Here is a 22,298-nt window from a genome sequence, read left to right on the forward strand (position 1 = left end):
AATAAAGGGATGCCAAGTTCAAAGAAACCTCTCAAAAACTGTCTTTATGTAAATGGTTTTATTTTTTTTCACAGACCAACAGGAGAAACGTTCCAAAAACCTGTGGAGAGAAAAATAATGAGATGAGAGCTGATATTTAGCAATCACTTGAACTTTAACTAGAAGGACATTATCTATGTATTAGTTTTTACTCAAGCTAAAAACTAAAACCGCTCTTTAACCATAAGAAACTTACTGAGTTTCATGAATGAATCCCAATGATTTTTAAAGTGGCTAAAGCACACTTCATCAACTTTTAAAAGGTCTGAAATATATCAGTGCATCCTCTAATGTATTCTAGCCTATTGTTTACAGGTAAAGCCATGATCAACTTATGCCAAATCAAGTCATTCCTAAAGTTCATGGTTACGACACACAATCAAAGTCTAAATATTTACTAAACACATAAGAATAAAAACGCCTATAACCTCCTAAGACCAGAGCTTTAGTTTGTCTTTTTCAGATTTCTACCAGCTATTTTGGAGTAAGTAAGAACCAATAAATATAATCAAATATTTTTTTAAGAACATGAAACTGTATTTGTTCATGTTTGTGTACAACAGGTGGACATCCAGGTCTTAAGAGGTAAAAATAACGGTATAAAACTTAGCATGACGTTTATTAGCATGAAAGAATGTCCAGCTACTATACTGGGGTTTAATGCATGATGGCGCAAGTAACCATTGTTCTGCAACACTAACATCACTCAGATCATATAATCCCAAAGTCTTCACTTCAGTCTGCATGTGCAAGCAGTAATAAAGTGAATAACTGTAAAAAAATGAGGCATCTACCCCATGTCAGGTGCTCACCAAGTGCTCTTAGTTCATTCTCCTGATCATTCTGTTGATCTGGTCCTCCCTGTTTCCTGCATCACCACCTTCTACAAAGTGGGTGGTCTTCTTGTTCATGCCTCCTCGGGGAGAGGACAGCTTGAATGGCCAGAGAAAGTTGTTGGCAGCTTTGAAGTTCTTTCCGACAGTGTAAATCTCATGGATGAGATCCTCAATGCAGATGATTCCATACTGACCTGGAGGGATTTATATCATACCTTAATTGAATCTAGAAAATTTTGCTTAAACTAACATTGGTATTTGCTTGTTACAGTCGAATAGGTGCCTACCAAGAGTCTTCTCGATAAGGGAGTTATCTGTAAGTCCAATGCGCTGTTTGTTGATCTTGCCATATCCACGCTTGTAGGTAAGCTCGCGTACAGATTTAAGATTGGGGTAGCTGAAAGGCAAGAAGAGAGACAATCAAGCAAACCTAAGTTAAACTTAATATGCAAGTATAGTTATCATGACATCACAAACAATTTTAACTCTAAACATGAAACACCTGAAAAAAAAAAGGGTATCTGCATGTTTTAACTAAATGTATATTTTTTCAGTCATTAATCAATAAACATTGCCCTCACAAATGTAAACCTCTAGTTGATGAACTAAATCAGACCTTATAAAAACATGCATAATGACAAAATGTCCTCCTATGTCCAGGTTTTACAGGACCATATGTACATACACACTGTACAACAGTAATTAAAACTAATTAAAGACAGCTTCACATACCCCCATGCAATGTAGGGCTCTGCAATACGAAGCATGTTGATGGAAGCCTTGTTCAATTTGACAAAGACACCATTGAAGATCTGGCGGAGACGAAGAAGCTGAAGCACCTTGCGGACTTTGGGGCTGACACCGTTGATACTGGAGACAGAAATTGCATCTTATCAAAACTTTAAGATGACAATTTCATGCAAGACGTTATTTTTTGCTAGGTTGTGGTTTCAGAGAATTTGGCTTATTTTCAAGAGAAATCACCATGGTCGATATGACGGGGAAAAAAGAGCAACATCATTAACCACATGCCGTGTAATCTCATGCTCACAAATGGAACTACCAAAAATTTTATTTACCCTCTGATCCTGATGACAAAAGCCAGTTTGGGTTCAGCTGGGACGTAGAAGTTGCCTGCCCTGCGAGCCATTCTGCCCATGCGGATCTCACGTCTGTACATCTGCCTGTATTCCTTGTGGTAAGCTTCAGCTCGCTTGAAGATGAGCTTCCTGGTGACTTTGCGGGCCTGTGGGTCAGAGATGAGATGTAGTTACTTCATGATGATGCTTTGACACATTTTGATAGAGGTATGAACAAGGTTAGCGGGTAAAACCAACCTTTTTGTCGGCACGCATCTTCTTCAGACGCACAGCCTTGATTGCCGCGAACCGCTTGCGGCTCTTCAAAAGGCTTTCGGGGACTGAGGGAACCTTCTTCTCTCTAAAAAAAAAAAAAAAAAAAATGATGAAGCACATGTGTCTTTTTTATATTTAGGCAGACCAGGCTATCATGACAAGCATGTGACACTTACGACACAACCTATCTGTGTTTTATAATTTCGCTTTATTGTAATATCTGGCAGCATAACCATAATATTAGTATTAATAAAATTATCTAATGTGCTGCAAGCCAACGGAATAACTTAGCATTATGCTAATGCCACAATCACCTAGCATTTAGCTACTGACATTTAAACACTTATGAACTACAAAATAATTATCTCGCGACCGTACGCAATATTAACGAACACAAACAAAGGTTTGACACATCTTATTTTTGTCACACGAACAGCTTCCACATGTTGTTATACCGACTCGAGCCAAACAGACAACACGCCATTCATATCAAATGTATTGATTCATCATACACTTTTTGTGTCCAATATCCCTCTTATTATACTTATATAGACACACACTGCTCATTCAAACTCTAAACAGCATTGTATGAGCGATATTTTAACCGATGAAATAAGATTCAAACAGCACAGAATCTGACTTACTTTTCACCCGCCATTATCCCTACAGTAAAAGAGGATTCTACGCATGCGCAGCGGCGTGTTATAAGCTGGGTCCGTCATGCTTCCGGTTAACGTTAGGTGTCTAGTTCTGCTGCCTGTATTTTTAACTAAAAAACATACTATCCTCGTTATTAAACATAATTAAAATATTATTTGTGCAACGTAATGTGTTGTACACCTAAAAAGACATTAAGTTGAGAGATAATCTGAAAATAACATTACTTTGTGTAAATATGACGTACACGCCACTACTGTTTTGCATAGCTGGCTGAATCAACACATGCGTGGAAAGTTATGAAGCATGCCGATCGTATTTAAAGAGCTCGAGATCCGCAAGCGAACATTGTTATGTGTAGACTTCATCGTGAAGCTGTAGGAATTAACTTGCGTTTAAGTTCCGACAAGGTCTTTTTGTTTCGGCTGTATTTCTGAGGATTCTGTCTTGCTTAGATTTGGTTTCACACAAACTACTGGATCATGAATATCTTCGCTGAATTGTTCGTGGTCACTTTCAAAATATTCTGGTCATTTGTGTTGGCCGGAGGTAAATGGTTTATTAGTCCACGCGAGAAAAGTGTGGAGGGTCAGGTATGTGTTATTACCGGTGCAGGTAGCGGTCTAGGGCGGCTCTTTGCGCTCGAGTTTGCTCGGAGACGAGCGACTCTTGTACTTTGGGACATAAACAGACAGAGTAACGAAGAAACAGCCGAACTGGTGCGTGAAATCTACAAAGAGATAAGCTGCACTGAAGGTGAACTCCGTTTGAATTCGTTCTTAGTTCTGAATTTGTACTTTACATAAGATACTTAACCTGCACTTGTTTTCTGATTTCAGTGTCTTCGGGCAGTGTTCAAGAGTTGCCTCTTTTTCAACCAAAAGTTTATACGTACGTCTGCGACGTAAGTAAACGCGAGAGTGTATATTCTACGGCAGAAAAGGTGCAAAAAGATGTGGGCAATATCGACGTGTTGATCAACAACGCTGGTGTTGTCTCGGGACATCATCTTCTCGAGTGCCCGGACGAGCTCATTGAAAGAACAATGATGGTCAACTGCCATGCTCACTTCTGGGTCAGTTTAATCAGTCTTATTCACAAGTTTTTGATCTCACTCACTTTTACAGCCTTTTTTAGTGTAAACCAGGGGTGTCAAACTCATTTTAGGCTGAGGGCCGGATGATAAATAACGCCATGAAATGCGGGCCGAATAATTTTTTTAAACCTTAGTGTGCTGATAATTGTGTTAAAATTAACTAAACAAACCAATTAATTAGTTTGTTTAACAAGAAAACAAGAGAAACACACAGCTCTGTGAAAACTAGATTTCATAAGGTCACACTCATACTGTATATTATACACACAAATTTACATCTGAACAAAACCCACTGGCCTTATAGGTTGAAAAGCTTTAAAGCAACACCAAAGAGTTTTTTTAACCTTAAAATAACATTTCCAAAAAAGTTTCAGTGGTTCATCCACTCAAAACAGGGTGAATTGCAGTGGTGGACGAATTACACAAATCGTGTACTTGAGTAAAAGTAAAGATACCCAGGGTAAAATATTACTCAAGTAAAAGTAGAAGTACTTGCTTAAAATTTTTACTTGACTAAAAGTACAAAAGTATCTGCCTCAAAATGTACTTAAGTACAAAAGTACTGTGATTTATTATGGCCGTATCATTTTTGTCACAAATCTCAAATTATGTGAAATAACTCTCTTGGCTAACCAATCAATTAATAAAAGGACAATAATAAATCAGACACTGATGTCTATTAAAATTATCATAAGCCTAAAACCTTAAAAACAAAAAATTTCCTTTAGCATCAAATGAAATAATAGGATTTGAGAGCAGAAAGTCTCATTTCAAGATTTATTTGCTAAATAATTTATCAGTTTAAGTGTAATAAAAACTTGACTTAAGCACAGGTTCACAATAGTTTTCAAAACATATACATAACGTTATCTAGATATCAGTCTCCCTCTCTTTGACAAATAAAACAAGCCTTACAGAATATAATTTCAGAAACGTTTCATGTGGTTTAGCATGTCATATGTATATTGTAATACATAATTAAATCTATTTATATATTTTGGAAGCAAAACTTTTGAAAATATTAATAACAATCTCAGTTAATAGGGAGCACTCCAATCCACCTGCCTGTTTAAGCATCATACACTGCATGGCTAGTCAAAATGTCATTTATATTTTACAACAGTGTTGATAGTGATTAATTGTCATTTCAAAATAACAGAGCACTGAGCTTCAAATACAATGAACTTAAGTGAAACAGTTAACTAACTTATACGGCTAAAAATAGCTTCAGCCTGCATAGCTTAAAGTTCATTCATGATAACGTCGTATATATTTTAGCAACACAATTAACAGTTTTCTGCAAGCTACTGTTAAGACTGCTAATTTAAAAATATAACCAGAATAAAAATGGCTTACCTCTACGCGTTTCCTTAGATTTGAAAGAATATTATTTTAAAACGAAATAGCACAGTTTCAAGGCAGGCAGAGAAGACACGAATGACACGTTCTTTTATTCAAGGACTTAAAAAAACTTGCGTTAATAAGGCCATTGTTGTTGTGACGGGTCAGTTATCTCCTCCGTTGTTTTTGAATGCAGTTTCATTTTCCAAACGATGCATTGGCTGGCTGCTGCACTCGCGTGACTCGCGTAGCTTACGTAAAACAGCGCGGCAACCAAAACAAGTTTAAAACGAAGCACATGCTGTACCCTGATTGGTGGTTTGACGCATCACGTGTGCATCTTAGTTTTTTTGTGCAGCTTTAGTTTGCCCAGTTACGTTTTTATCCACTGATAAATAAAAAGGAACGACCGATTTTTTAAAATGTAGTGGAGTAAAAAGTAAGATATTTGACTTTAAAATGTAGTAAAGTAAAAGTAAAAGTCTCCCAAAATAAAAGTACTTGAGTAAAGTACAGATACGCGAAAAAACTACTTAAGTACAGTAACGAATTACATTTACTTCGTTACTGTCCACCACTGGTGAATTGCACTTTCACATTCGCTTTGCAGCCCTCTATCGGCCAAAACCGCACTAAAGAAGTTTCCAACCGTCGGGTAGTGGTCCTGTAGTTCGAGTGAAAACTACAAAAACTTGCTTTACGGCAGACCTACAATCCAATCAGAGCCAGCTATGCTGCAGTATTTACGACAGTGCTAATGAACAATTACGCTTCTAACCTGTAGGGGGAGCAAAGAGCAATAAGTCTTTAGTGTTGCTTTAATTTAACTTCTTTTGCCTTAATGCCAAAATTATTTATAAACCATTCACTTTTCTTTGGAATATATTTTTAATGAGAACAGTCATTTAGAAAATGCTAGATGGGGCAGTGGCCCAAACCAAAAATGGCACTATGGGGGGTGGTACTATTATTATGGTTTTCATAAAGTATTATAAATATTATGTGTTATATCACTAGCATCAACTTAGACAAGTGATTATAATGGGAAATATAATTAAAGTGTGACAATCTGCTAAATATTCAATATGATTTACCTGCTGGCTTGATGGAGCTTTGAATCCATGTTTGCAATGTTGAACTGCTGCTAAAAGCCTCTCTTTCCGTTCTCTGTCGTTATTTTGTGATGGGTTTTTTGTATTTTTTGTCTACAAAGTGTGCCAACAACAGCAAATTTAGTGTTTATATTAACTTAGATCTGATCGGGAACATTAAATCGATTAGACAAGCATTGTAACATTAATAAGAATGTGGATATTTTGTTTTTCTTAGCTTGCTAAGTTGTTAGCACTTTTAGAACACTGACTAGAACGAACTAGACACCCGCCTAAAAGGGTTTTTAAAATATGTATTTAATATTTAATAATACTGTATAAATCATCATGCGGGCCGGATTGGACACCTTTGCGGGCCGTATCCGGCCCGCGGGCCGCATGTTTGACACCCCTGGTGTAAACGAATCTTTATTATTTTTACAGACGACCAAAGCTTTCCTTCCCACAATGCTGGAGCTGAATCATGGACACATTGTAACTGTAGCCAGCTCTTTGGGTTTGTTCACCACTGCTGGTGTAGAGGTAAATTTTGCATTTCTGGTCTCCCTATTTCTTCAGTGCATCGTTACATTTACTAAACTGCGCTTTTCTACTTTTTATTGTAGGACTATTGTGCAAGCAAGTTTGGTGCCATAGGCTTTCATGAGTCTTTGAGCCATGAAATGAAAGCCGCAGATAAGGATGGAATCAAGATGACTCTCGTCTGTCCCTTTTTGGTAGACACTGGGATGTTCAAAGGCTGTAAAATTAGGTTTGTGTTCTACATATCTTTATTCTACTTTTGAGGGCATTTATGCTAATATCTAATGTAATTGCCTTTTTCCATTTTTATAAACATAACTTGATTAAATTATTTAAATTGATTTCTGTGTTTGTTAACTGTTTTCTTATTGATTAAAACAGGAAAGAAATGGCTCCATTTTTTCCACCACTTAAGCCAGAGTACTGTGTACAACAAGCCATGAGAGCTATACTAACAGACCAACCAATGATCTGCACACCACGGGTCATGTACATGGTCACCCTCATGAAAACGTATGTATGCCACGCATATTCATACATCCAGTGTTTTCTATTTTAGTTCTAACTGTCTGTTAACAACGGTCTTTAATCTTTTATATTTTACAGAATTTTGCCATTTGATGCTGTCGTATGCATGTACAGATTTATCGGTGCTGATAAATGTATGTACCCCTTCCTGGCCCAACGAAAGGAGTCCACAAACAACAACGAATCGAAGACCGGGATTTAACTGGTTCAACTGTGAGCAATGATGCTAAATTCTGTGTAGTTCCACTGGAACAGTGACCGTTTTTCAAATTATGTTAAGGTGGCAACTGTAAAATTTGCAAATTGCAAAATGACACATTTAGAACATAATGTACCAATAAGCTTTAACCTATGAAATGTATCGTGTTACCCTAAGATTGCACAAAAATGTATTTTCCCTATTTATATGTATTCAGTTATATTTGTTTTTCATGTGGTAATTTTTTTTCTCTTAACATTCCATGATCTTGTCACTTTAGAGGATTTATCCTCCATATAACATTAAAATATGCACTGTGTGTACTGAAAGTATTTCTAATTGCAACCTTTTGTGGTCCTCATGTGTTGAATTAGCCAAGTGCCAAATGAATGTCAAAAGATTTTTAGAAAACTACAACAATTTCCTATTGTTAAATAAATAGTCACTTCAAATAAATCGTGTGCTGTCTAATTTTCTGATCAAATATATACATTTTTGGTCAATAGGCTATAAGTTTTGTCAACGTTATTTCACTTGAGTTTATATAAAATAGTAAATGTTTTGTTTTCAGAAAATTGGTTAGCCTAAAAACATTATTTTCCAAATAAATGCAAGAGAGTCAACACTGTCTCTTTTTTATTGTTAAATGTTGGCAATCATGGTCAAAGTTTTCATCATCTATATTTGAATAGTGCTTCCCACTTATTTATTTAATAATACATCCCAATGAATAACTGCAAAAATAATTGAGCATATGAATTAGTGTAAATTTGAAGCATAGAGTATTAAGTATTACATACTTTGTCTCTATTTTCCCAACAACACAAAGTAAGTTGAATATTATCAAAGTAATTTATAGTTATACAAAATACAAACCGTTTATCTGGATTATGGTTTTGAAAGTTGGAAACAAGAGTCAATTTTTATTATTCCTTTCACCTGCACCTCTATGCGATCCTATCATAGTGATGAATAGGATACTAAGGCATTATGAAAATAAATATTTTAAATAAAGAGTCTTTTCTAGCCCACGCACATAAGATTCCATGTAGAAATCACCATAGAGAAATGTTACACATCCTTGTTAGTGAAAAGGAGGGAATCACATTTAAATACCAGATTGATTGTAAAATCACACAAGGATAAATGGAAATCTTTAGTTAGTGATAGTCAAATCAGGAAAACGCACATGGTGTGTAGAGCACCTTTGAAATGTGTGTATGCAAATATATCTGCACTATGGAATTGGTTTTGACAATAGGTGTTAAATTTACACCAAAAAATGGTGCTAAATAAAAGTAGTTCACTGGTTTGTAATCATAGGGTAACCATTTTTAGTGCTAAACAAAACCTATGTAGAACCTGTGTAGCACCTGTGTAGAACCTTATTATGCTTTGGTAATCCATAAGTGGTGGTAGTCATGCTTTAGCACGCTTTTTGGTTTTACAGAGGTGGTATATAGTGCTAAAATGGTTCCCCTATTTTTTTTTATTTTTTTTTTTAGAAAATAATACTGCTGATTATCAGATATTACAGTATACTGGAAGCTGGAATAAAAGCACAAATCAAGGTAAACAGGTTGTAATTTCTTTCCACGTTTGAAGCATTTTTATCATTGAAGTTGCATCATAATAATTTACATCTGTGATGGGATTATTATAATTTAAATAGTTTTAAACAATAATCTTTTAAAATATTCTCTAGAAAGTGTAGTGGAGGACTTTTATTATGCTTTTATTTTCATATTATTATGTTTTATTTTTCATCCTATTTTTCATTTTTTAATAACAATCTGAAGCTCACAAATTGTGATTCATATGGAGATCATGTTTTTCTGCTAACGTACAGAATTATGCTCTTTCTCTCTTTTCAGCAAGTACAATGTCCAAGGAAGGACTTAAACATCATGTACCAGCATGTACTGTCCTTTATGATTATGTTTAACGGTTTTTGCGCTTAATCACTGACAACTGAAGGCTATCTTCTAAATGACGTAGAAACAGATGATTGTACGTGTTTCAGCATCTTACTATAAATGTGTCTTCAAACTTGTGATCGGGGCTCTTAGGTTTTTAAACTTCTAGCACCATGGGGGTGAGAGCCTATTCTGCAGAATATATAAAATTCAGACAAAGAAAATTCTGTCGACAGTGTGTCTGTGTGATCCTTGACTTTGACTCTTAGTGAGTATTATTTGATGCGGCTAAAATTCCACGACAATAATGGCGACGAGGATGCGGATTCCACAGCTGTAGACTCCAGGTTTGGGAGAGACTGACTGATCACCCCTGAGACAAGAGGTCTCGGGCTCCGTACCCCAGGCCTAAGGGAAGGGAGAGTCTCAACCATTTCTGAAGTCAAAGCTGACGGAATCTGGAAAAGAACCGTTGTGGTGGCATCTGAATAGATAATACGGTAAGCGTTATTTCGTTCGTGACCATGGGTCAGGGTAATTCGAAAGGGAGTACAAAGTCAATGGATCTGGAAAATGGCGTGTATGCTCGAGTGATCAAATCAAAGGGCACGGGGGCGTTGGAAAGCGTAAAATCTGGGAGAAAAGGTATGATTTTCCTCCTAAAGGAACACTGAGTGTAAAAGCACTCATTTTATTAAGGATAATCATATCATTTCTCCATATCATTGCGGATGGCAGAGAAATGAGAGCACAGAGTAAGATAAAGACCAAGGACGAACTGACTCAGACTAAGTCAGAGCTAAACATTAAGCAAATGTTTTTCCTACATCAGATTCATTACATGATGAACCTAACTTTCTTTTTTTTCCCCTCCTCCCTATGCACCTGCACGTACCCCACCTGGGGTACATTTCCAATTCACAAGGGTACCGCTTCTGGACGATGACCTCCAACCCCCTCCACAACGTCGCCCTCCACCACCACCTGCTCAACAAATCGCACAGATACAACAACCAGCTCAACAAGCCGCACAGATACAACAGCCAGCACGACAAGCACCACCTTCTGCACCCCCGCCACCGCCGATGCAAGAACTGCCACGTGGACCAGAATCAGAGATCATCCACATCCTTGACAGCACTTTTGAAGAGGACAAAGATGATGTTCAGATAAAGACGGAACGGGAGGCAAGGCCTAAGGTAACAGCAGAGAAGCCGTTCACCAGAGAAACAGCTATCTTCAGCTTTTGCCAAGATAGGAGAATGGGCACAGCCACAACATAACAACGCAATTTCTCTTCGCAAGGACAACGCTCCCGAGAGAACGGGCAGCAGAGAGAATGAGAGAAGAGGAGAGGAGATCCGAAAGAAAATGTTTGCTGGTATTGCGGACAGAAAGGACATTTGAAAAACCAATGTTTCCATTTCCTGAAAACTAAAGGGACATCCGGAATCCCAAGGGAGCGCGGGAAACCTGCCGGTGTGTAAAGAAAGGGGCGACTGAAGCCAGGAGGGGGAAGGGGAGCATCGTACGGAGGCGGGTAAGTCCAATCTTGTTTTTTTCCGCGGTTCAAATGCCATATTATCTGCTTGCTAATTCTGTTTTTTCTGACGCTGATCTGTGTGAAAGGGAAAGAAACGCTCTATGCAATGAAGAACTTGCTTTGCTTGATGTTGAACGAGAGGCATACTCTAAACTGCCTCTCGAAGAAATAATGGTTGAGGGACAGGCATTGTTGTTTTTTATGGTAGACTCTGGTGCAACCAACTCTGTCATACGCAAAGATGAATTCCCATTTGTCACCTTGAGTGGGCAGTTTAACTCATCTATGAGTGCTACGGGGCATATAGTGAGGGAAGAATTTACTGCTCCACTCTGTTGTATGCATGACGGTAACAAGCTTATGCATATGTTCCTCTTATCTGACGCGTGTCCGGTAAACCTCATGGGGAGGGATTTGATGTGTAAAATTAATGCTAGCATCTTATGTAACAACCAAGGCCTGAATATTTCTTGTTGGGATCCCAGAATGTCATCTATGTGTGTGTCTCTGTTATATGTGTACTGTATGAATGGGCCTTTCTGAATGAAGAGTTGCATGCTGAAGGGAAGATAAGATTGCCACAAGCCAGCGAGGTCATTCCAGCTGAAAACATGCATTGCACAAGCTCATGTTGTTGACATAACAGAAAGAGAGTGGCAAGAGAGATGGTTTTCTGTAAAGACAGAGGGTTTTGACTTTAACCCATATATGCTGGAATGACTCATGGTGTGTGGCACTCGTTAAATTGACAGAAAAGCAAGAACAAATTTTTGATGTTGAAAATTCGGTACCCCATGTTTCTATTGCAAAAAATACCAGTCAGCCATGGGAAAAAGCAGGTGAATTTGCAAAAGCCTGCAGCGAGGCTGTTGATTGGGAAATGTTGTCAGATAACGTGCAGTTCTCAGAGCAGATAACGGCACACAGGAGAAGTTGTGTTTCTTTTTTCATTGCTGAGAGAGAGAGAGTTGTAATTCAGAAAGCTGTCTCTGTAGACTCAAATTCACAAAACATTTTGCCAGCGCACATGACGTGTGCTAGCATTGATTTACCGCAAGAGGTTTTTGACAATGTACCTGACCACCTGTGGGCTAAAGATAAATACGATGTGGGTTTGATTAAAGGGTGTGAACCAGTAGTTATCACCCCAAAAAGTGATTACAGACCATGTAAACCTCAATACCCTCTGAAAAGGGAGGCGCGTGAGGGAATAAGGCCAGTAATTTGAGGCCTTATTGGAGAAAGGGATAATTGTTCCCTGCCCACACTCACCTGTAAGAACACCAATTTTTCCTGTACAAAAGGTCAGAGAAGCAGGTCAGCCCACAGAGTGGAGGTTTGTTCAAGACCTCCAAGCAGTAAATGCTGCGGTACAAGCAAGAGCACCTCACGTGCCAAACCCTTACACAATTCTCTCACAGATACCAGCTGATGGCCAGTGGTTTTCAGTGTAGTGGATATTTCAAGTGCATTCTTCAGAGTTCCTGTCCATTCTGATAGCCAGTTTTGGTTTGATTTTACATTTAAGGGGTATAGCGAGAGCCGCACTATTTACAAACTCTGCATTGCATTGTTCATTACAGACACTTGTGTTGGATGATGATGTTGCTTTATTGCAGTACGTGGATGACCTCTTGGTGGCGGCACCGACTCAGCAGTCGTGCACAGACAACACCATACGGCTGCTCACTCATCTAGCTGAGGAGGGCCACAAGGTCAACCCCAAAAAGGTACAGTGCTCTGTCCAGAAAGTAACCTTTCTAGGACATGAAATTACACCTATGGGTAAGTCTCTCTCTCCAAAGAGAATAGAGGCAATAGCTAACATACCAAAACCCATTACAAAGAAACAGGTGATGTCATTCTTGGGTATGACATCATATTGCAGGACTTTTATTGCTAATTATTCTGAGATGCAACAACCATTGCATGACATGATTTATGAGAAACCTTTGGCACCATCAGAAAAGGTAGAATGGACAGAGAAGGCTGAAAGGGCATTTGTGGAACTAAAACAGACATTACAGCAGGCACCCACTTTGGGGCTGCCATATCCAAAAAAGCCTTTTATTCAAATGGTGGATGAAAGAAATGGCTATATGACATCTGTTTTGTTGCAAGAACATGGTGACAAGTTGAGACCAGTTGCATATTTTTCAGGACGCCTTGATGCGGTGGCCAGGGGCCTACCAGGATGTCTCAGGGCTTGAACAGCGCACATCTCACTTGTCTGCAGCAAGATGGCTGCGTTATTCCTGTGCATTGTTTCAGATGTCTAATGTCACAGTTGAAAGATGTACAGTGCTAAACCCGGCAACATTGTTACCTACACCTGATGAAGGTACACCACATTGTTGTTTGTCTGCCCTACCGGAAGTATGCACACCAAGGCCTGACCTTGCTGACACACCCATACCTAAATGCACCCTCACATATTATGTGGATGGTTCCTCTTCCAGAGATGACAGAGGCATAAATAGGATGGGGTGGGCAGTTGTGTCTGACTTTGAAGTAGTGAAATCCGGATGCTTACCACCTCACAAATCTGCAAAGGTGGCTGAATTGCATGCACTAACACAAGCTTGTCAACTTGCTACTAATCAATCTCTAACCATTTACATTGACTGCTGATTTTACTGACAGTTTCTCTCCTATAACAAATTTTACTCCTTTCTCAAATAGCTGTGTGCAAATGCAAAGCACACACCAAGGAACAGGACGTGATCTCCAGAGGAAATGCACGCACATATGCGGAAGCATCTCTCATGACTACTAACAAAAACGTTTCTCTTACACAGATTTCCCAGGAAAAGGAAGCCGAAACACCACAGGAGTCACTAATAAGCATGCAAACATTTTCTCTTCCAACAGAAATAGCTCTATGGAAATCGTGTGGAGCAACCAAAACTCCTGAAGGGATTTGGATGGGTCCAAATCAAAAACCTTGCTTACCTAAACATTTTTATTCCCATTTTGCTAGGTTGACACATGGGGACCACGGTGACATGCGATACTCTTCAAAATGAAAATGACATGTTGCAATATTGTATTTCTATGTCCTCTGTATTTCAAAATATCTCCAAAGCAGGTTAAATCAGCCCTACCCCGTCCAGTAGAAGAACCATTACACAACATCAAACCAGGGGATTACGTGGTGGTAAAGAACCTCAGGAGGAAATCCTGGAAAGCCAGACGGTGGGAGGGGCCATTTCAGGTTCTGCTGACGACTCACACCGCTGTGAAGGTCGCGGAGCGTGCCACATGGGTGCACGCTGCCCATTGCCGGAGGGTTGGTCCTGGACTGCAAGGTGTAAACCAAAGGGAGGACGGCTAGTCGACTGCTACGGACCACTTTTTCGTATTGGTGGGAACCACAGATACCTGTATACTGCAAGTTTATACGAAGAACGACACAAGAGAACTGCAACAGCTCACAAAGTATTGGAGGACGACTCCAGTATTCTGGGTTTGGTTTGGACACACGCACACGACATCTTTAATGTGGGTAATCGACACGACGCTTGCAGCTTAATAACTGTAATTACAACACCAGCTTTGAGACCCCACATTAATTTAGACACTAAGATAATTTCATTCGAACAAGAAAGCAGGATAGCTTGGCACGACTGCACCGTGTGGTCCTACCAAACCCAAACCTACAAAGGAAATTGATCAACAAGGGCTCACGACCCCAACTCTAACTGTGCTCAGGGCTCACGACCCCAACTCTAACTGTGCTCAGGGCTCACGACCCCAACTCTAACTGTGCTCAATCCGGAATCATCAAGGGCTCACGACCCCAACTCTAACTGTGCTCAATTTCTTCAAGAAAACAAACTATTTTTCTTCTTTCAAAAATGAGATTCATGATCATACTATGTGTGTGTGCATTTTTACTTTTGCAACTGCACAGAACTATATGTACACTATGGTTAAGGGTAATAACCAGAGCTCCGTAACGATGACAGTAAATGAAGTTATGAATAAATCATAAAAAGGGAGGAGTGTAGTGGAGGACTTTTATTATGCTTTTATTTTCATATTATTATGTTTTATTTTTCATCCTATTTTTCATTTTTTAATAACAATCTGAAGCTCACAAATTGTGATTCATATGGAGATCATGTTTTTCTGCTAACGTACAGAATTATGCTCTTTCTGTCTTTTCAGCAAGTACAATGTCCAAGGAAGGACTTAAACATCATGTACCAGCATGTACTGTCCTTTATGATTATGTTTAACGGTTTTTGCGCTTAATCACTGACAACTGAAGGCTATCTTCTAAATGACGTAGAAACGGATGATTGTACGTGTTTCAGCATCTTACTATAAATGTGTCTTCAACCTTGTGATCGGGGCTCTTAGGTTTTTAAACTTCTAGCACCATGGGGGTGAGAGCCTATTCTGCAGAATATATAAAATTCAGACAAAGAAAATTCTGTCGACAGTGTGTCTGTGTGATCCTTGACTTTGACTCTTAGTGAGTATTATTTGATGCGGCTAAAATTCCACGACAAAAGAATCTCTAAAATGTTGACACATCTGAAAAACTAGACCGTAAACGAATGGATTATTTAATAAAAAGCAAACAGAAGATCCCAGTCCATGGATTAGATCATTTTACTTTCAGCCTATCTAACACAAAACAATAAAGAACCTCATGTACAAATTCTCATTAGAGACAAAGGCGTGAATGAATGTTTGGTCCATGTCCAGCAATGTATTTGTAACATGCTCTCACTGAAATATGTGTTGTCTGTTAAATTATGCAACGGAAGATGTTGTACTTCTAATAAATTATGTATTTGTGGGATTTACATTATTAAAATGTATATATAAATGTTTACAGAAAGAAAGTTTTGCTGAAATACATTGGAATTGCTAATATGGTTAGAAGAATGTAAAAGAAAAAAATAAGCTTTCATGTACACGTTTATGCAACTAAGTAAATATCAAATGAATAAACAAATGAACTTTAGTTTATATCAGAGCACTGTTGGTATGTAACTCACTAATGATTCCATGGAAAGGCCATGGAAAGACAAACGTTGCTCTATGGGGCTTCCTAATCCATTGACTACAAGACTTCAGCCAGCAGCTGGAAAATGCTACAGAGAATAGTCCAACAGATAATAAATTTCACTGACATATACCATTCCCTTAGACAGGAAATGATGCTGACTCCCACTATACTCATTTGGATGATGCCATTACATTGCGATAGAAATGCAATCTCAGAAGTGGAGATATCACATGAGGAAGATCTGAAAGCATTCATGACTTCATAGGAAAACTTTTATGATGAATTTACTATGGAACGGTGTTAACCTTTTAGAAACAGCCTAGACTACTTATAGGCTCATCATCAATCACGTTTATCATACACAGATGATTCACAATTTAAAACGAATGAAGAATACATAACAGTAATAACCCCCACGCCATAAGTGTATAAAATACCAGGAATCACTGTATTTTGCAACTTCTAGTTTTTGTTGCCTAATGCCCTACTACAATATTTTCCCCTGGTTTCACAGACAAAGCTTAAGGCTAGTCCTAGACTAAAACACGTTTGAGCTGTCTCATCTGAAATTTGGCAATGACGTTGATTTGTCTCCGTATAACCAGTAACATCTTTTTCTAAGGCATGTTTATAAAAGATTGTTAACCCTCAAGAGATCCTTAAAAAAACTTACGTAAGTGTTCCTAAGGCCAAAAAATGCCACCTTCCCAAAAACTGCTCTTAAAATATCATACATCAATATTTTTTCACTTTAAACAATTCAATCTTTTAGAACTACTTCTGCCTGAAACATACATATGAAAAATTAATTACATTTGTGGAAATTTTAACCCTTTATATGCCCATTTGTTTACATTAACCCTTGTTTTTTACAGAAAAAAAACAAAAAATAAAAAAAAACACATTTGAACTACCATGTGATTATTATTATTATTATTATTATTATACACTGGGATGGGTCAAAGATTGGTAGCAACATTGATTTTGATGCATTGTTATTTTTTGAACAGGATCAGATTTGATAAAAAACTCACACTTGTGATCCTAAGGCCAAAGAATGTCACCTTCCCAAAAACTGCTCTAAAAATATCATACATCAATATTTTTTCCACATTAAACGATTCAGTCTTTTAGAACAACTTCTTCCTGAAACATACATATCAAAATTAAATTTGTGGAACATTTTAACCCTTTACATGCCAGTTTGTTTACATTAACCCTTGATTTTAACAGAAAAAACAAAAAAAACTTATTTTCCAAAAAACACATTTAAACTACAATTTGATTATAATTATTATTATACCCTAGGATGGTTCAAAGATTGGTATCAACATTGAAAAAAAGAAGTCACCAGCCGCCACTGATTTTTTTGTAAACACCGGCCAGAATGAGCAGCCCCACATAAGCCTGCAGTTTCTCTGTCTCAAGATCTCTCCAGTCTATGACTGTCTCCCATGTAGGTCTGTCATGGCCCCAATATGCTGCACGATTTCATGCATCAGCATCAATGAAAAGCTTGAATTTAGGGCACTGATTCGGGCAGTGGCATATTGTGTATCCCTGGGATCAAATCTCTGGCTGCTGGGAAGTAGCGGAGCGTCTCCGTGTTTGTGGGAGACCAGAAGATTTTTCCATTTTTGACGTCCAACCTGCCGCCACTTCATCCATCTCCTCTCCGCTCTCACCTTCTGACAAGTCTTCTGAAGATCCCTCTAATGAATTAGACTCCAGCTGGTCTACTCCTACCTCTGAGGCCTCCGTGTCGACATCAGAATCCTCGGAGGAAGATGAGGAGCCATCCTCACTCTTGAAGTGCATGATTATTTCTAGAGCCTTATGTGTGCTGTAATGCCTGTTCATACTTATAGCAGTGTACTTGCATAAACAACATGAGCAAGAACCAAATTGAAGATTGATTTTGTTTAGGTTCTGGCTTATCATCGTTTTTTTACTGAATTCGTTTATAACTAGAATGTGGTCTTCTAACTAGAATTTGGATATGTTGAATATGCCCCTCGTGCCCAACTCAACACTGATCCGGTGACCCCACCCCGACATCACCTCCACCCCTTAACACTCAGAAACACTTTTTTTAAACACACACACAGACACACACATTTTCAACATTATATCTTTTCATTAGCAATGCGGTCTGCAGAAAACAGCAAAAATTGTGACATTTTGATGAATGCATGAAATGGTAAAAATAGCGCCACCTGGTGGACAACTATAAAATTAAAACTTGAAGGCCATAGTTCAAAATGACATATTGACATAAAGGTTTTAGTTCATGTTAAGTTAAAAGGGGGGGGGGGGGGGTCAAAAATGGTAGTTATTATGGTTTTCAATGGGGCATTTTTGTCCCTAGGGTCACATGTGTCGGTTTTTGCGTAGCTTAGCCATTTTAAGCTAATGTAAAAATTGAAACCAAAATTCTAAAATTGATCAAAAATGATTAACCTCCGGCAATTTTGGACAATATTCAATCATCACTGTCAAGATGGTTTAAAAATCAAAATGGCAATAAATGTCCCTAGGATCTCTGAAGGGTTAAACAACTTAAATTAACTAAGACCTAGTTCTGGCTTTAGCTAAGCCTTGTCTCTGAAACCAGGCCTAAACAACATTTACTATAAATGACTTCTACCAAGCAACTCTTTCAGAAAACTTTGCTGACATTCTGCTCTTAACCAGAGCTATTGTACATTACAGAAATCAGAGTTTGGTTTAAAACTTACACTTGAAGTTAAAAGTTTTTTTTTTTTTTTTGTAGTTGTTCATCAAAGAACCTTCCGTATGGTTCTTTCTTTCTTTCTACAGTTTTCACATTTACAATCTTGAGTCCCTACAAAGAACCTTTTGTGCAACATTCTGGGAATGTTAAAGGTTCTTCATGGAACCACATCAAGTTTTTTCCAGACTTCGTGTAGTAAACTTAGCTACCTGCTTTGCTAAAAAAAAAAAGTGTCTGCAATATAAATGTTTATGTAATATATCGACTGACATAACACTACTTCCCTCTAGTGGACAGATTACCATAGAACCACAAACCAGCATTAATGGTGTCTTTTTTCTGTGTAGAAATGATCCATAAACCGAAACTTTTATCTATACACAGTTGTGCAATAAAGTTTGCCCATTTTAAAGAATAATATCACTATTTACACAATAATATGCGAAATTGCTTAAAGCCACACAATATATGCTTAATTAAATAAACAATTCAAACACATGAGAGCATTTCAAAATATATTACTTTAATAAGAACATTTTTTAAATAATGTTAAATAAAGTCAAAACAAAACAAAACCATGAAGAAAAGTTTTCTAAAGCTAAGTGTAGGGAAACGTAATCTTTTTAAAAGAATCTTTCCCAGCGCAGAATATATATAACCATTAAATCAAACAGACGATTTTAATATAGCTGGATAGAGAAACGTAAAGTGATTATGTTTAAAGTTTCTCTTTGTTTATACTACACAAAATTTGTCTGTCTACAAAAACAGTGCTTAAATCTTGTCCCATAAAGCATTATATGATCACGTGATATTATCACCCTGCATCAAATCTGTACATATTCATAAATTGTACATTTACCAAAATAGTACTATACATCATACCCAACTACAATATTCAACTAAATGGCTTTTCTTGTAAACGAAACTATGGTTACAATATTCATTAAAATTATGCCCTGTTTGAAGTCCACAGTGCATTACCAATCGAGGCAAACACAGACGTTTCGACTGATCCATTACAGTAGTTATTTGTCTGATTTGCACCGACCTTTCGTTTATTTCAAACCCAAGCTGAAGTTATTATTGCACAAACAGTGAAATCCCTTAAAGATTTATGAAAAAGAACAAAACGACATGAATCCAACATAACAAAATTGGGAAAAAAATGTGCTCCTTATCTTGATTCCATCAAAATATGCTTGCTGGGTGGGTTACATTCTTGCAGCTTTTATGCACTTTCTCCAGTCAGCATACAGTTAAGTGTATGCCCAATTCATACACAAATCGCCAGGGTCTGCTGGTTCAGTCTTTATCCAATGACTTCAAAAATACTTGATGTATCTTGAAAGTCTGTTTGTTTAATGTAATACAATGGTACACTTGGATACTAGCATGTATCATCTGTATAGAAAAACAAAGAAGAATAAAATTTGTATACAGACTCATAACTTTATGTTGCTCATAACTTGGGACAATTAATGCATGAAGCATACAATTAAATATATATAGGCGGTTTCCCGGACAGGGCTTATCCTAGTCCCAGACTAAAATGCATGCTTGAGCTGTCTCCATTTAAAAATACCTTGTACAGACATATTATCTGTGCCATTGTTTTGTCTCAAGATGCACACCATGTTCTTTTGAAAGGTTTGTTTGTAAAAACCACTTAAATATCATAATATAAATAAGGCCTATCCTGTATTAATCTAAACCCTTTCCAGGAAACCACCGCATAAGTGACAAGACTCACCATGATACCACCACTTTGTTTTCTTTGGATTTTTATTACACGTCTTTACATAAAATGAATTATCTGGAGGACGTCGCTGAAAAGGAAACGGCTCATTAGACAATCATAACAATGAATTTCATTAACCTTCCCAATTCTCATAGATAAAATGCTGTTTACCTTTTCTTTGCAGCTAGACAGCATGCTAATAATGCTTAAACAAACAGACTGCACAGACAGAGCCGGTGACCAGTCCTCCGTTAAAATAGATAAACAGATGTGACCGTTGCTATAGACATGTGGATGGACCGGTATATTCTCTCCAGTAAACATTACCTAAATTAGAAATAAATGAAGAAAAAAAATGATTTAAACAGAAAGTTTGATTTAGGAAATTGCTTTTGAAGTATTTCATGATTTAATTACATTTTAAAAACATTTATGCTTTAATATTATCAAATTGCGTTGTATAATCTTTTGCTTCAATTCAGTTTCCTGTAAAATGTTATGCAGAGATGAGAAGTACACACCGACAAATCAAATATTTGCAATATGCACTGAACCAATAACAAGCTTAATAAAAGCAGACAAATAAAGAGAAAAACAAAAAAGATCCCAAATTTACCTGAGGTGAGTCAAAGGGATATCTACCACTGAATTTAAAGAGCAGCTGAAACTTCTCGCCCTCATAGAGAGTGCCAGAAGCCCCCTCCATATCTATAAACCACCTGGACCAAAACAAGAGTTTTTATGAGATTATAATCATTGACTTGTTGGTTTCACTTATGTAGATATGAATGTAACCATTCAAGATAGAAGGTAAACTGGTTTAAGGAATGTAGACTGTCAAACATGTTGTTAAAATGTAGCTAATTCAGCCTGATGCTATAGTAAATCATCTCTCAACTTACTCCGTGATTGTGTTTTGCACACTTTTTTCATTTAGTGTCATGCCTGGTGGTGGATCACTTTGTAATGCCATCAGTTCTTTCTGTAATCGTTTCTGTAGAAACAAAACAACTTTGGTTAAAACACAACTGAGAAGTAAAGTCAGGTCCACACCAGTTTTCTTTTTAGTCTACAGCGTTTACAGTACGATAGCAAACAACTTAGGAGTCTTATATGACCTATTGTTTTAACCAAAGTCCCATATTATCAGTAAAGTATTGAAATGTGAAACTAAACAGACACATAGCTGACTGCTAACAACAAGAGCTGATCAAGCGTTGCAATGATACTGAAGCAAGCTATTAAGCATCATTTATAAAAAGTACAGCTCAGACAAACATTGCTATGTAATTCCTGTGACGCACCAGGTTAATAAATACCGTCTTTATTTGACACAACAATATATGCTGACAGTTGTTAGGCTCTGATTGAACGTTAGCCTGTAAACAAACGTGCTGATGATCGCAACAGATAGAGACACAACATCCCAACCCGAAAATGTCTTATTATAGCAATGTTAAAAACGATCAGCATTATGAACTGAAATGAGTTCCTTGTGTATTTAGGGAGACACTCACCTGCATAGACGCCATGATAGAAAACCCCCGTAAAGAGGCGATTGGCCGAGTGACGTGTGGAGCCGCAGTGAGAGAGGTGCGTATAGTATCTTCTGCGCAGACCGTTAGGTGCATGCCATCAAAGTACCGCGAGAGCACA

At 37.7% G+C, this 22,298-nt stretch overlaps 3 protein-coding genes and 1 non-coding gene across 4 annotated transcripts; 1 reads left to right on the forward strand and 3 right to left on the reverse strand.

Moving 5' to 3' along the window:
- Positions 1 to 39: 39 nt before the first annotated feature.
- Positions 40 to 2,931, reverse strand: rpl7 (ribosomal protein L7). Its single transcript, XM_065276441.2, has 7 exons — positions 2,875 to 2,931; positions 2,213 to 2,315; positions 1,955 to 2,121; positions 1,608 to 1,745; positions 1,163 to 1,272; positions 852 to 1,069; positions 40 to 100 (listed from the first exon to the last, which is right to left on the reverse strand). The coding sequence occupies exons 1-6, from the start codon at positions 2,886 to 2,888 to the stop codon at positions 861 to 863; spliced, it is 741 nt and encodes a 246-aa protein (XP_065132513.1). The 5' UTR covers positions 2,889 to 2,931; the 3' UTR covers positions 40 to 100; positions 852 to 860.
- Positions 1,817 to 1,906, reverse strand: LOC135767535 (small nucleolar SNORD12/SNORD106). Its single transcript, XR_010542070.1, has one exon. It is a non-coding gene; the product is annotated as a small nucleolar SNORD12/SNORD106 (small nucleolar RNA).
- A 54-nt stretch (positions 2,932 to 2,985) lies between the features above and the next one.
- rdh10b (retinol dehydrogenase 10b) lies at positions 2,986 to 8,274 on the forward strand. Its single transcript, XM_065276440.2, has 6 exons — positions 2,986 to 3,643; positions 3,727 to 3,962; positions 6,860 to 6,958; positions 7,042 to 7,187; positions 7,340 to 7,471; positions 7,565 to 8,274. Exons 1-6 carry the CDS (start codon positions 3,370 to 3,372, stop codon positions 7,686 to 7,688), a joined length of 1,011 nt encoding a protein of 336 aa, XP_065132512.1. The 5' UTR covers positions 2,986 to 3,369; the 3' UTR covers positions 7,689 to 8,274.
- An 11,130-nt stretch (positions 8,275 to 19,404) lies between these two features.
- On the reverse strand, positions 19,405 to 22,249 carry ube2wa (ubiquitin conjugating enzyme E2 Wa). Its single transcript, XM_065276442.1, has 6 exons — positions 22,160 to 22,249; positions 21,545 to 21,636; positions 21,259 to 21,361; positions 20,814 to 20,969; positions 20,655 to 20,730; positions 19,405 to 20,305 (listed from the first exon to the last, which is right to left on the reverse strand). Exons 1-6 carry the CDS (start codon positions 22,172 to 22,174, stop codon positions 20,292 to 20,294), a joined length of 456 nt encoding a protein of 151 aa, XP_065132514.1. The 5' UTR covers positions 22,175 to 22,249; the 3' UTR covers positions 19,405 to 20,291.
- Between the last annotated feature and the right edge of the window lie 49 nt (positions 22,250 to 22,298).

Source organism: Paramisgurnus dabryanus, chromosome 6 (genome assembly GCF_030506205.2).
Source record: "Paramisgurnus dabryanus chromosome 6, PD_genome_1.1, whole genome shotgun sequence".
In the NCBI taxonomy this organism is placed as follows: Eukaryota; Metazoa; Chordata; class Actinopteri; order Cypriniformes; family Cobitidae; genus Paramisgurnus; species Paramisgurnus dabryanus.

What these genes read in the sequence shown, in the direction of transcription:
- rpl7 (XM_065276441.2), bottom strand. An exon ending in TTTGTCATCAGGATCAGAGG is followed by an intron (nt 1,746 to 1,954) that starts GTAAATAAAATT and finishes TTCTGTCTCCAG; the next exon opens with TATCAACGGTGTCAGCCCCA. An exon ending in CCTTATCGAGAAGACTCTTG is followed by an intron (nt 1,070 to 1,162) that starts GTAGGCACCTAT and finishes AAATCCCTCCAG; the next exon opens with GTCAGTATGGAATCATCTGC.
- rdh10b (XM_065276440.2), top strand. Translation starts at nt 3,370, where the DNA reads ATGAATATCTTCGCTGAATTGTTCGTGGTCACTTTCAAAATATTCTGG. An exon ending in ACTGCCATGCTCACTTCTGG is followed by an intron (nt 3,963 to 6,859) that starts GTCAGTTTAATC and finishes TTATTTTTACAG; the next exon opens with ACGACCAAAGCTTTCCTTCC. An exon ending in TCACCACTGCTGGTGTAGAG is followed by an intron (nt 6,959 to 7,041) that starts GTAAATTTTGCA and finishes TTTTTATTGTAG; the next exon opens with GACTATTGTGCAAGCAAGTT.
- ube2wa (XM_065276442.1), bottom strand. An exon ending in ATCCCTTTGACTCACCTCAG is followed by an intron (nt 20,970 to 21,258) that starts GTAAATTTGGGA and finishes TTTCTAATTTAG; the next exon opens with GTAATGTTTACTGGAGAGAA. An exon ending in TGTCTAGCTGCAAAGAAAAG is followed by an intron (nt 20,731 to 20,813) that starts GTAAACAGCATT and finishes TTTCCTTTTCAG; the next exon opens with CGACGTCCTCCAGATAATTC.